The sequence below is a fragment of the Mauremys mutica genome, chromosome 12 (genome assembly GCF_020497125.1).
Source record: "Mauremys mutica isolate MM-2020 ecotype Southern chromosome 12, ASM2049712v1, whole genome shotgun sequence".
In the NCBI taxonomy this organism is placed as follows: Eukaryota; Metazoa; Chordata; order Testudines; family Geoemydidae; genus Mauremys; species Mauremys mutica.
The window spans coordinates 35,205,002-35,219,744 of NC_059083.1; the positions used below are offsets into that span (position 1 = coordinate 35,205,002).

The 14,743-nt window shown below is 46.0% G+C and overlaps 1 protein-coding gene across 1 annotated transcript in view; it reads right to left on the bottom strand.

Annotated features, from left to right (window-relative positions):
• The window catches only part of LOC123345282 (butyrophilin subfamily 1 member A1-like), a 55,162-nt gene that overhangs the window by 8,583 nt on the left and 31,836 nt on the right, over positions 1 to 14,743 (bottom strand). Inside the window, exons 5-6 of the mRNA XM_044982039.1 lie at positions 10,573 to 10,703; positions 3,179 to 3,221 (exon numbers count right to left, since the gene is read on the bottom strand). Coding sequence (XP_044837974.1) covers positions 3,179 to 3,221; positions 10,573 to 10,703 — 174 coding nt within the window. The remainder of the gene's footprint in view (positions 1 to 3,178; positions 3,222 to 10,572; positions 10,704 to 14,743) is intronic.

Consider the following 14,743-nt stretch of genomic DNA (forward strand, 5'->3'; position numbering starts at 1 on the left):
TGGAGCGCAGTTTTTTTGTTTACCAGTATACAATACAAACCACCGTCGATTCTCGATACAAACCTTTATTATATTCTCCAACATTGCAAACACAAAGATCGCTCACAAAATCACAAAATCACAAAAAACGTGCGGGGTGTAGTTCGTTTTTACAAAAAGCTAACCAGTGTCAAAATTAAATTTGCGAGTCATTTCACTCTGACACAGCTCTGAAAAGTATCGTACACGCAGTTACTATGGTTTCTTTACAAAGTCTAAAACGCTTTGTTGCTTTTTGCCTTTAACAGTCTGCTTGAAAACAAATGCTTCAATATTATTTATGCTGTCTAAAACAGTTTCATCTCCTACAAAAGAACCATACCGTCGAATTTTCTGTAGCATTTCTACCACCTCAGCAGCTGAGGGAATTGGTTCCAAATCTTCGTCCGCATCTTCTTCATCTTCTTTGTCATTGCCGCATGCAGATGTGCTTGCCTGTGCTGACTGCACACTTGATACAATGTCTTCATCGGTGATCACGCCATCAGTAACGATGTCTTTGTCGATTTCTATGTAATCTCGGAATTCCTGGACAGTGATGGCTAACTCCTGTGCCTCCTCTTCCAAGATAGCATCTGTAAGGCTTGATTTTCCCGCCACTTCCGCGAGTTCTTCTGCGGCTGCACGGCACTGTGCCTGAAACTCATCATCGGAAATATCCTGAATGACGCAGTGCATCCAGCAGTTTGAGATTGTTTCCTTCTTCACGTCATTCCAGGCTGATCTCAGGAAGTTCATTGCATCTAGAAGGGAAGGGGTGTACTGTGCCTTCTTTTCATCATGGAGCAGGTATTGGCGCATCAACATTTTCCTGTAGTACACCTTAAGCACTTGGATTATACCCTGGTCCATTGGTTGGAGCTTACTGGTTGTGTTAGGTGGGAGATAAAAGATCTTAATGGCCTTGAGACCAGGAACATCCGGATGAGCTCTACAGTTGTCCACGATCAGTGCCACCTTCCTTTTCTCTGCTTGGAACTTCCTGTCCCACTTTTTCACCCATGCACTGAATAGATCTCCTGTGATCCACGCGCTTGGCTGGCCATCGTAATCACATTGGAGAACTTTGGTCTGCTTAAAGCATCTGGGATTCTTGGACTTTCCTATAACGTAGAGCGGGAGTTTTTGGCTTCCATCCATGTTAGCAGCAACTAGCACTGTAAGTCGGTCCTTCGACTTTTTTCCACCGTGACAAGCCTCCCCACGAAACGCCATAGTCTTGTCTGGAAGGCATTTCCAAAACAGCCCAGTTTCATCAGCATTAAAAATGTTCCGAGTCTCATAGGTATCCAAAATTGTGCGCATTTGAGTCTTCAGCCATGAATCCACTTGTTCCTGTTGAACCGCAGCGCTCTCTCCACAAATTGCTTTGAAGACAATGTTGTGCCTCTTTTTGAAACGATCCACCCACCCCTGACTTGCTTTAAAGTCAGGGTGTCCTAGCTTTGCAGCAAGGATGTCCGCCTTCTCCATCAGCAAGGGACTATTGACGGGAAGCTTTGTTGCTCGCGTATTTGTGAACCATTGAAACAGTGCATCGTCGACATCTTTGTGCTCAGCCACTCTAAGTTTTTTTCTTGCTGGATCAAAGACAGGCTTCTCGTACATTTGCTTTATCACATCGGCCTTCTTTTTCCATCCTGAAATGGTGTTTGCTGGAATGCCATGCTGACGACTAAGGTCTGCCGGTTTTCTTCCTTTTTCTAGCTGCAGTATGATTTCATACTTTTTCTCTATTGACTGATTGTCCAGTTTTCTCTTAACACCTCCAGACATTTTTAGAAGGGAAAAAATAAACAGATCCTTCAGACAAGATCAACAAGAATGAGTGAACTGGCATGGGAGTGAACGACCATACAGACCATGATCACGTACTACGTGAACTCAGCACATGCGCAGTGAATCGAGATAACCGTCTTATACACGCTGCCTACACGTGGCTGGCTGGATCCGGCGAAGCGGGACAGGGAAGCCGGGCAGCGGCCGTGGACGGGGACCCGGAGCCAGGCAGCCAAAGAAGCGGGACCAGGTAAGCGGGGCGGGGGGCAGGCGAAGCGGGGACCGGGTAAGCGGGCCGGGCGGGCGGGCGGCAGGCGAAGCGGGGACCAGGTCAGCGGGGCCGGGCGGGGACGGGCTGGCGGGGACGGGCAGGGACCGGGTATGCGGGGCGGGCTGGCGGGGACGGGCAGGGACCAGGTATGCGGGGCCGGGCTGGCGGGGCCGGGCAGGGACCGGGTATGCGGGGCCGGGCGGGCGGGCGGCGAAGCGAAGCCGGGCGGAGGGGCGGGCGGCAAAGCGGGGACCGGCGAAGCGGAGCCGGGCGGGCAGGCGGCAGGCAAAGCGGGGACCAGGTATGCGGGGCCGGGCGGGGCCGGGCAGGGACCGGGTATGCGGGGCCGGGCTGGCGGGGCCGGGCAGGGACCGGGTATGCGGGGCCGGGCTGGCGGGGCCGGGCAGGGACCGGGTATGCGGGGCCGGGCGGGCGGCGAAGCGAAGCCGGGCGGGGGGGGGGGGCGGCACCGGGGGGACCGGCGAAGCGGAGCCGGGCGGGCAGGCGGCAGGCAAAGCGGGGACCAGGTATGCGGGGCCGGGCGGGGCCGGGCAGGGACCGGGTATGCGGGGCCGGGCTGGCGGGGCCGGGCAGGGACCGGGTATGCGGGGCCGGGCTGGCGGGGACGGGCAGGGACCGGGTATGTGGGGCCGGGCAGGCGGGCGGCGAAGCGAAGCCGGGCGGAGGGGCGGGCGGCAAAGCGGGGACTGGCGAAGCGGAGCCGGGCGGGCAGGCGGCAGGCAAAGCGGGGACCAGGTATGCGGGGCCGGGCGGGGACGGGCAGGGACCGGGTATGCGGGGCCGGGCTGGCGGGGCCGGGCAGGGACCGGGTATGTGGGGCCGGGCGGGCGGGGCCGGGCAGGGACCGGGTATGCGGGGGCGGGCGGGCGGCTGGGGACGCGGGGAGCGGGCGGCTGGGGAACCGCGCGGCTGGAGAGCCAGGGAGCGGGCGGCTGGGGACGTGGGGAGCCGGGCTCGAGATATTAGGGTTGGGCAAATCGACATAACGGATGAGAAACCCATAAGATAAAGAGGGAGTTTGGCGGTTCCACTTGTAAAACCTCGAGTTAATAGGATTGGCAAGTTAACCGAGGTCGAGATAAATGGGTTCGACTGTAATAAGATGGATAAACTAGAGTGCCTCATATTAAATGAGGATATTGATACAACAGGCATCACAGAAACTTGGTGGAATGAGGATAATCAGTGGGACACAGTAATATCAGGGTACAAAATATTTCGGAAGGACAGAACAGGTCGTGCTGGTGGGGGAGTGGCACTATATGTGAAAGAAAGCATAGAATCAAATGAAGTAAAAATCTTAAATGAACCAAACTGTACCATAGAATCTCTATGGATAGTAATTCCACGCTCTAATAATAAGAATATAGCAACAGGGATATATATAACTGACCACCTGACAAGGATGGTGATAGTGACTGTGAAATGCTCAGGGAAATTAGAGAGGATATTCAAATAAAAAACTCAATAATAATTGGGGATTTCAACTATCCCTAAATTGACAGGGTACATGTCACCTCACAACGGGATGCAGAGATAAAGTTTCTTGACATTTTAAATGACCGCTTCCTGGAGCAGCTGGTCCTGGAACCCACAGGAGGAGAGGCAATTCTTGATTTAGTCCTAAGTGGAGCACAAGATCTGGTCCAAGAGGTGAATATAGCTGGACTGCTCGGTAATAGTGACCATAATATAATTACATTTAAGATCCCTGTGACAGGGAAAATACCACAGCAGCCCAGCACTGTAGCATTTAATTTCAGAAAGGGGAACTACATAAATATGAGGAGGTTAGTTAAACAGACATTAAGAGGTAGAGCACCAAAAGTAAAATCCCTGCAAGCTGCATGGAAACTTTTTAAAGACACCATAATAGAGGGTCAATTTAAATATATACCCCAAATTAAAAAACTTAGTAAGAGAACTAAAGAAGAGCCACAGTGGCTAAACAACAAAGAGAAGCAGTGAGAGGAAAAAAGGCATCCACTAAAAAGTGGAAATTAAATCCTAGTGAGGAAAATAGAAAGGAGCAAAAACTCAGGCAAGTGAAGTGTAAAAATATAAGTAGAAAGGCCAAAAAGAAATTTGAAGAACAGCTAGACAAAGACTCAAAAAGTAATAGCTATTTTTTTAAGTACATCAGAAGCAGGAAGCCTGCTAAATAACCAGTGGAGCCACTGGACGATTGAGATGCTAAAAGAGCACTCAAGGAGGATAAGGCCACTGCGGAGAAACTAAATTAATTCTTTCCATCTGTCTTCATGGCTGAGGATGTGAGGGAAATTCCCAAACTTGAGCCATTCTTTTTTGGTGACAAATCTGAGGAACCGTCCCAGATTGAGGTGTCATTAGAGGAGGCTTTGGAACAAATTGATAAACTAAACAGCAATAAGTAACCAGGACCAGATGGTGTTCACCTAAGAATTCTGAAGGAACTCAAATGTGAAATTGCAGGACTACTAACTGTCATCTGAACCTATCATTTAAATCAGCTTCTGAACCAAATGACTGGAGGATAGCTAATGTGACGCCAATTTTTAAAAGGGCTCCAGAGGTGACCATGACAATTACAGGCCAGTAAGCCTGACTTCAGTACCGGGCAAACTGGTTGAAACTATAATAAAGAACAAAATTGTCAGACACACAGATAAACAGAATTTGTTGGGGAAGAGTCAACATGATTTTTGTAAAGGGAAATCATGCCTCACCAATCTACTAGAATTCTTTGAGGAGGTCAACAAGCATGTGGAAGAGGGGGATCCAGTGGATATAGTATATTTAGATTTTCAGAAAGCCTTTGAGAAGGCCCCTCACTAAAGGCTCTTAAGCAAAGTAAACTGCCATGGAATAAGAGGGAAGGTCCTCTCATCGATTGGTAACTGGTTAAAAGATAGGAAACAAAGGGTAGGAATAGATGGTCAGTTTTCAGAATGGAGAGAGGTAAATAGTGGTGTCCCCCAGGGGTCTGTTCTGGGACTAGTTCTATTCAACATATTCATAAATGATTTGGAAAAAGGAGTAAACAGTGAGGTGGCAAAATTTGCAGATGATACAAAACTACTCAAGATAGTTAGTTCCCAGGCAGACTGCAAATAGGCACAAAAGGATCTCTCAAAATTGGGTGACTGGGCAACAAATGGCAGATGAAATTTAGTGTTGATAAATGCAAAGTAATGCACATTGGAAAACATAATCCCAAGTATACATATAAAATGACGGCGTCTAAATTAGCTGTTACCAATTAAGAAAGATCTTGGAGTCATTGTGGATAGTTCTCTGAAAACACCCACTCAATGTGCAGCAGCAGTCAAAAAAGCAAATAGAATGTTGGGAATCATTTGGAAAGGGATAGAAAAGAAAAGACAGAAAATATCCTACTGCATCTATATAAATCCATGGTACACCCACATCTTCAATACTGTGTGCAGATGTGGTTGTCCCATCTCAAAAAAAAATAAATATTGGAATTGGAAAAGGTTCAGAAAACGGCAACAAAAATGATGAGGGGTATGGAACAGCTGCCATATGAGGAGAGATGAATAAGACTGGGACTTTTCAGCGTGGAAAAGAGATGACTAAGGTGGGATATGGCAGAGGTCTATACAATCATGACTGGTGTGGAGAAAGTAAATAAGGAAGTGTTATTTATTCCTTCTCATAACACAAGAACTAGGGGTTGCCAAAGGAAATTAATGGGCAGCAGGTTTAAAACAAACAAAAGGAAGTTTTTTTCACACAACACACAGTTAACCTGTGGAACTCTTTGCCACAGGATGTTGTGCAGGCCAAGACTATAACAGGGTTCAAAAGAGAACTAGATAAATTCATTGAGGATAGGTCCATCAATGGCTATTAGCCAGGATGGGCAGGGATGGTGTTTCTAGCCTCTGTTTACCGGAAGCTGGGAGTGAGTGACAAGGGATGGATCATTCTGTTCATTCCCTCTGGGGCACTTGGCATTGGCCACTGTTGGATAAGAGAATACTGGGCTAGATGGACCTGTGATCTGACCCATTATGGCTGTTCTTATGTTTGTATCAATACAAAAATTAAGGCTGAGCAATTATTATTTCTATTCATTCTCCTTTTAAGGAGGTCACACTAGAGTATCCAGTTATCCTTTCTGGTCTTAAACTCTGTGACTCTATGACTCTATTGCTTATAAATTTTTCACATTAGCTTTTGCTGTGAAAGTTTTCCCATTTAGTCTTTCCCCACATTTATTAAAGTTACATTACAAAACGAATGTCTATACACACCAAAAGCAATGATAGCAATAATAAAAAAGCAACCAAACAGATTTCATATTGCAACAATTTTAAAAGTTACATTTGAAAACAAACACCTCCACCACAATTAAACAAACTCCCACATGAGGATCCAAATTGATACAAAAAGTTTCTTATGACAGGAAGGCAATGACACTTACTTATTTCTTTATCTCGTTCATCTAAAAAGTAAAAGAGAAATAAATATATATTTTTGTTAGGCATTTCCATTTTCTTATGTTTTATTTCTATTTTTCATCAGTACAACAGTGAAGGCTGAGAGAAATCAACCTCTTCAGGACATCAGACAAGAGAGGGACCAGTGGTCCCTTCTGGTCTTAAGCTCTGTGACTCTATTGCTTATCAGTTTTTCAAATTAAATGTTGGTGTGAAATCTATCCAATTTAGTGTTTCCCCACATTTTATCAAGTTACTGTAATCCACCAACCAAAAACATAATAATGAAAAAAGCAAACACACAAACAAACAAAAACAGGTTAAATATTACACCAGAATTGTAAAAGTTAAATTGAAAAGTGAACAACTCTACAAGAATTGAACAAACTCCCACATCAGGATTCAATTTCATACAAAAAAGAAATTTTGTCTGCGGAAGTATAATGACACTTAGCAATTTCTATATCTCATTTGCCTAAAAATTAAACAGAAATATACATATTTTTGTTGTTTCCTTTTTCTCATGTTTTATTTCTCATTATCATCAATATGATCATTAAGGCTTAGAAACTCTATTCAGTTTCCTCTTAAGGAGGTCAGACTAGATGATCTGGTCATCCTTTCTGGTTGTAAACTCTGTGATTCTATTACAATAATAGGATTGAAACTCTAATCCCGTGCATTTGTGTCAGGACCAAGTATTATCTAGACCAGTGTTTCCCAAACTTGGGACGCTGCTTGTGTAGGGAAAGCCCCTGGCAGGCCGGGCCAGTTTGTTTACCTGCCATGTCCACAGGTCCAGCTGAATCGTGAATCGTGGCCAGTGGGAGCTGCGGGAAGCGGCGGCCAGTATGTCCCTCGGCCCGCGCCGCTTCCAGCAACTCCCATTGGTCTGGAGCAGCGAACTGCAGCCAGTCGGAGCCGCGATCGGACGGACCTGCGGATGTGGCAGGTAAAGAAATCGGACTGACCCACTAGGGGCTTTCCCTATAGTAGTGGCGTCCCAAGTTTGGGAAACACTGATCTAGATCACCTCTTTGTCTAATCTGCTCTTAAGAATTTCCAGTGATGGAGAGTCTACATTCTCCCTAGGCAGTTTATTTCATTGCTTAACTACCCTGCCTGTTAGGAATTTTTTCCTAATGGCCAACCTAAACCACCCTTGCTGCAATTTAAGCCCATTGCTTCTTGTTCTACCCTGAGAGTTTAATGAGAACAATTTTTCTCTCTCCTCCTTATAACAACCTTTCATATACATGAAAATTATCATGTCCCTCCTCAGCCTTCTCTTCTCCAGACTAAACAAACCCAATTACTCTATTTCTTACCAATTAATCAAATTAGCTTTTTGTGTGAAATTTATTCAGGTTAGTTTTTCCCCACAGTTTATAAAGTTATATCCCCCCAATGAGAATAATCATAAAAAACAAGTAAGAAAACAAACAAAAACAGGTTTAATAATACAAAAATAAATAAATAAAAAGGGTAAATTAAATAGGAAACAACTCCACAAGAATTAGACAATCTGCCTGTGATGGAATGCACCAGTTTAAAACCATGCCCTTTGGACTTCATGGGGACATGGCCACTCTCCAGTGGAGAATGGACAGAGTGCTATGGTCACATGGGTCCTATGTGGCCACCTACATTGACAATATCATCAATGTAGGTGGGTTTCTGTAGTGTAGTGGTTATCACATTCACCTAACACGCGAAAGGTCCCTGGTTTGAAACCGGGCAGAAACACACATGCCAATGTTGGGGGGATGGATAGCTCAGTGGTTTGACCATTGGCCTGCTAAACCCAGAGTCATGAGTTCAATTCCTGAGGGGGCCATTTAGGGATCTGGGGCAAAAATCTGGCTGGGGATTGATTCTGCTTTGAGCAGGGGGTTGAACTAGATGACTTCCTGAGGTCCCTTCCAACCCTGATATTCTATGGTAAGATCTGGGATGAATATATGAAGCACATTACAGTGGTATTTTGGGCTCTCAAAGAGGCAGGTTTCACGGCCAACTCAACCAAGTGTCAGCTGGCCACCCAAGAAGGTTGGGGCTGATGGTTTGATGCTTTTTCTTTTTCTTTTCACCTTATCTTGGACTTGAAGCTGGGGAAGCCCAGCAGCTGGTAGGAAGTGACCCAGGGAGGGTTATTTGGAGGATATCTTTGGGGGCCAGACACTGTTCATCATCCTAGGGTTCTGGGTCAGAGACCGGGCTCCCCATCACTGCCTACCTCACTGCACCTCTGATTAAAAGAGGGCCAGGACTGCAAGACCTGCCCACTGGGAGGCGGCACTAAGTGTGCTAACCACTAGGCCACCTAATCCACCAGTGCATAGGCGCCGAGTCTGTGGGTGCTCCAGGGCTCAAGCACCCATGGGAAAACAATAGGGGGTGCTCAGCACCCATCAGCTGAACCCCGATTAGATGTTTGGGGGTGGGCCCTGGGGCTGGCTCAGCACCCAGGGACTGTGGTTCCATCTGTACGTCACCCCTTCCTTCCCCCACTCTGCCTCTTCCCCTGGAGGGGGAACCAGTCCTTGGTTCTTGAGCTGGGGAATGTTCCTCAGCTTCGCTGCTTAGATGTGGGGGAATCCATCTCCCTCTGGGTCGTTGGTTGCTAGGTGTTAATATCCGGTGACTGGATTTGCCACTGTCTTCTCAGATGCTCCATTGATATGGGGACTAAGGCCCATAACACCAATACTGATGTCTCAGCCTGAGAGCAAACAGTCCTTTTCTACCCACTGGGTAACAATGTCACATAAAGAGGAAACTGAGGCATACATAGAATTCATAAAAATATTGCAGGAAATTCCCACTTCATCACATCTTCATTGACAAGCCAGACATCTATAGATTCTTCTGAAAGACTATGAGACTGAGAGTTGGTCCGCACTGAAAACTTACACTCCTCAGACATGTAGCTAGGCCAACCTCACCCCTTAATTGGAAGGACTTTTAAAGGGAGAGGGTTCTCTGGAAATATCTAATCGGGCCCTAAAGTGGTCCAGCCTATTACACACACATCAACCCTCTCCAGCCCAACAAACACAGAAAAATAAAAATAAATCAAAGAAACCAACAAGTCTATATACAATTGTGTGACGGGTGAAAATTTGTACTAGTGGAAAAAGGGAAACTGAAACTTCTCAACTTCTTCAGTAAGTTTCCCTTAAAAATACAGAAATAAATATAAATTATTTTCCTCTCCTGCTTCATGAAACAGAGTTAAAAGACAACATCCTATAGGTACAAAATTCATTAGGAGCATGGAGGGATGACTCCAACTGATTTGGAAATTGGGAAGATATTCTTTATGGGCGAAGTGAACCCGGAGCATGGACAGCTGTGTCTGAGTGATGTGACAGTTGATATGACTTTTTTTCCTAACTGAAGAAGAAATGTGTTTATTTATTGATTTACCACAGGGGCAATTCTATTGGGCCTATCACTGTAATATCTAGATGCATGAAACTTTGTTAGCAAAAAAGATCTTTGAAGTACAAATATGACAGACTAGGCTCTGCAGAACCTTCTCTTAAGTGGGACAGAGAAAGACAGTGATAACCCCCTGAGAACTGGGAATAGGGTGACCAAACAGCAAGTGTGAAAAATTGGGACGGAGTGGGGAGTAATAGGAGCCTATATTAGAAAAAGACCCAAAAATTGGGACTGTCCCTATAAAATCAGGACATCTGGTCACCCTAACTGGGAAGAGGGGGAGATGGAGGACTGAGCAGAACACAGACGTATCTGCTATGATCTGATTGTTTGGTTCAGTTCTATAGCCTAAGACTCTCCTCCCTCCTATTTTCCCACCGCCAACTCTGCTACCACCCTCTAACAATACTCCCACCCCCCGCCACACACACACACCTCTGCCCCCACCCTCTATCAATAAAGTCACATGAATTCTTCTTCTTTATTTAGGACAAAATCAGAAGGTCCCACGTTCTTTTAATATTAAATTCAGAAATTCCTCTTGTTTATTAGATTAAAACTTTTATATACAGTATATTTCTCCCACTCACATTTACCTTTCATCTTAAAGAGATAAGCAGCGAGGCCAATGAAACCAAACAAAATCACCAGGATTACACTGAGAGCCACCATCCAGGAATTCACCCTCGGGAAAAATGGATCTGAAAAAAACCAAACCCAGAAATTGCCTTTGTTTGGAAGCAGGGATGAAAATCAGAAGTTTTTATTCCATACAAATACATAAACAGTACCCAGCAGGATTTCTGTGAGATAAGAGTGAACGAATGGCCATGTCTACACTACACAAAATACACCTCTACCCTGATATAACGCTGTCCTCGAGAGCCAAAAAATCTTACCGTGTTATAGATGAAACCGCGTTATATCGAACTTGCTTTGATCCGCCGAAGTGCGCAGCCCCCCCCGAGAGCACTGCTTTACCATGTAATATCCAAATTTGTGTTATATTGGGTCGCGTTATATCAGGGTAGAAGTGTACCAGAAACTGATTTTTAAAATGGCTCCAATCAACACAGATTTAACACTGATTTATCCTGGAAAAAACAGACCTGATTTGATCCATTGCTGTTCAGACAGCCATAGAATTCAGAGGCAAATTCTCTGCTCATAAAACCACATTGACTTCAATAGAGTTACACCAGCAAAGAATTTAATCATTAGTGTTCAGCAACATTCAGAAATTGTCAGATTAATTAGAATATTTTTGAAAAATCCACTATTACCCCCCAAATATTTGAAGGAATCAATCACAATTTCTCCAAACAATTCTGTAGCAAACTAATTAATCTTCATTTACTGTTCTTGTGTTCACAGTGATTCAGACATCCACCCAGGATGGAATTTTTGAAATGTACCTAAAGCTTTTTCTGCACAGCATTTGTGCTCTTTGATACAGTGAAACTGGGGCAATCCTCTTATGTGGCCATTCTTAAACTAGTTCAAGAGTTGACAACATATGAGGGTTGCTCCAATTTGAATAAATTGATGCACAAAACCTTAAATCTATAAATCGGCTTAATAGAGCCCTACCTCCATTTAGCTGAAGTTGATAAGGAACTGATTGGATCTATATCTATATAAGGCACTCTGAAACTTAAATGAGTGTTCACCCAAGCAGGGGCAGCTCTAGCTATTTTGCTGCCCCAAGCACTGCAGGCAGGCTGCCTTTGGTGGCATGCCTGCCGTAGGTCCCCGGTCCCACGGATTCGGTGGCATGCCTGCGGGAGGTCCGCTGGTCCTGCGGCTTCGGCGTACCCAACGCCAAATTGCCACTGAATCCACAAGACCGGCGGACCTCTCACAGGCATGCCTCCGAAGGCATGTGCTTGGAGCGCTGGTGCCTGGAGCCACCGCTGCACCCAATCAGTTCAACTAAATGGTTAATCAGTGCAACAGTAGACAAGAGTAAAATGAGTCCCTTTGTGAATCCAGACCAAAGTGACTTAAGGAGTACAAGTCCCACTGGAAGTCAGTAGAATGAACATCACATGACTGAGGTAACATTTCACACAAGTAATGAACAATAAGTTGCAGGAGTGAGAAGATCACAAAGAAACTACAGTACAGAATTTACCACAATCAAAAACATAATTAAGGTGGAGTTAAGGTTGCAGGAACATACTGCGGAGCGGCGAACAGCAGAGGCTAACAGAGGGAGTTTGCCTGGGATCTGTCCGTGAGGAGGTACGCTAAGTGCTGCATTAGGGGAGCTGTGTTGGTGAGTATCTGAGTGTCTGTTGTAGAGGACAGTTTGTCAGTTGGACTGTGTGCTTGATTGTCTGATTGTTTGTTTGAACAGTGTGAATTGGGAGTGCTTTGTTGCAGGTGGGCCTTGAGTGGGCCTGACTGCTATAAAAAGGCAGTCAGCAGCGAACCAGCTGAGCGGCGAACAGCAGAGGCTAACAGAGGGAGTTTGCCTGGGGAGAGCCCACTGAGGCTTTCATCTCTTGGGCTTCTGTGAGTTGCTGCAACAGTTGAGGAAGCCCTTAGAAGGAAGAAATTATGGAAGGTGAGCATTCAGCTGTTGTAACCTGCACAGGTTGCGCCATGTTTGTCTTTCTTCCACAGGACAGAAGTGACTTTGTGTGTACAAAGTGCAAGCTGGTCTTCATATTGGAAGAGAAGGTTCAAGGTCTGGAGCAACAAGTATCAACCCTGCGTTGCATAAGAGAAAATGAAGATTTCCTGGACAGACAGGATATGCTTCTATGGGGACAACGTCCTGAAAAATTGGAGCAGGCTGTGCAGAGGGGAGAGAGGAATGGTGAAGAAATTTGGCAGCATGTGACCTCCAGAAGAAAGAGGAGCGTCCATGTACCAGCAATGGAGATACAGGTGAGCAACTGTTTTCATGTTCTTTCCACAGGTACGAATGCGGAGAGTGGACTAGATGATACATCTGAGAGAAGGGCAGCAGAAGGAGACTCCACCGATTGGAAGGCACGAGATGCAATGTCCTAGGGATGGGGGTTCCACAACCACCACTCCCAAGAGGAGGAGGAGGGGGGTGGTGGTTGGGGACTCCCTCCTCAGGGGGACTGAGTCATCTATCTGCCGCCCCGACCGAGAAAACCGAGAAGTGTGCTGCTTGCCAGGAGCTAGGATTCACAATGTGACAGAGAGACTGCCGAGACTCATCAAGCCCTTGGATCGCTACCCCTTCCTGCTTTTCCACATGGGCAACAATGATACTGCCAAGAATGACCTTGAGCAGATCACTGCAGACTACGTGGCTCTGGGAAGAAGGATAAAGGAGTTTGAGGCGCAAGTGGTGTTCTCGTCCATCCTCCCCGTGCAAGGAAAAGGCCTGGGTAGGGATCATCGAATTGTGGAAGTCAACGAATGGCTACGCAGGTGGTGTTGGAAAAAAGGCTTTGGATTCTTCGACCATGGGATGGTGTTCCAAGAAGGAGGAGTGCTAGGCAGAGATGGGCTCCACCTAACGAAGAGAGGGAAGAGCATCTTCACAAGCAGGCTGGCTAACCTAGTGAGGAGGGCTTTAAACTAGGTTCACCGGGGGAAGGAGACCAAAGCCCTGAGGTAAGTGGGGAAATGGGATACCGGGAGGAAGCACGAGCAGGAGACTGCAAGAGGGGAGGACTCCTGTCTCAGACCAAGAAAGCGGGACAATCAGCGAGTTATCTTAAGTGCCTATACACAAATGCAAAAAGCCTGGGAAACAAGCAGGGAGAACTGGAAGTCCTGGCACAGTCAAGGAACTATGATGTGATTGGAATAACAGAGACTTGGAGGGATAGCTCACATGACTGTAGTACTGTCATGGATGGATATAAACTGTTCAGGAAGGACAGGCAGGGCAGAAAAGGAGGGGAAGTTGCATTGTATGTAAGAGAGCAATATGACTGCTCAGAGCTCCGGTATGAAGCTGCAGAAAAACCTGAGAGTCTCTGGATTAAGTTTAGAAGTGTGAGCAACAACGGTGATGTCGTGGTGGGAGTCTGCTATAGACCACCGGACCAGGGGGATGAGGTGGACGAGGCTTTCTTCCGTCAACTAGCAGAAGTTACTAGATCGCAGGCCCTGGTTCTCATGGGAGACTTTAATCACCCTGATATCTACTGGGAGAGCAATACAGCGGTGCACAGACAATCCAGGAAGTTTTTGGAAAGTGTAGAGGACAATTTCCTGGTCCAAGTGCTGGAGGAACCAATTAGGGACGGAGCTCTTCTTGACCTGCTGCTCACAAACAGAGAAGCTACCCCCTTCTCTGTTAGCTACTAACACGGCTACCCCTCTGATACTTGACACCATGCAAGGCACTGCATTTAGCCGTATGGAGTGGAAATCCATCAACCTCATGAAGAAACTTGCACAAATACAGACGGATATCATCTTCCTTTCCAAATGTAAACGGATGGACATCATACCTAATGGACTAAAGGTAAAAAATCCACTGCTATCTACATACTACACAGACCACAGTGAGAGATTATGCCGTACTCTATCTAAGAAACTGAGGAACCACCTGATCAGCATCCTATACAGCAAACAGGAAAACATCAAGAAAGAGCTCTCCAACCTAGAGACTCTTATCAATAACCAAACTTCCATACAAACGGACTTCACTAAAATAAGACAGGAGATCTACATTACCCACTTCACCTCTCTAAAAAGGAAAAAGGACTGTAAGCTGTCTAAACTCCTACCTGCCACATGGGGC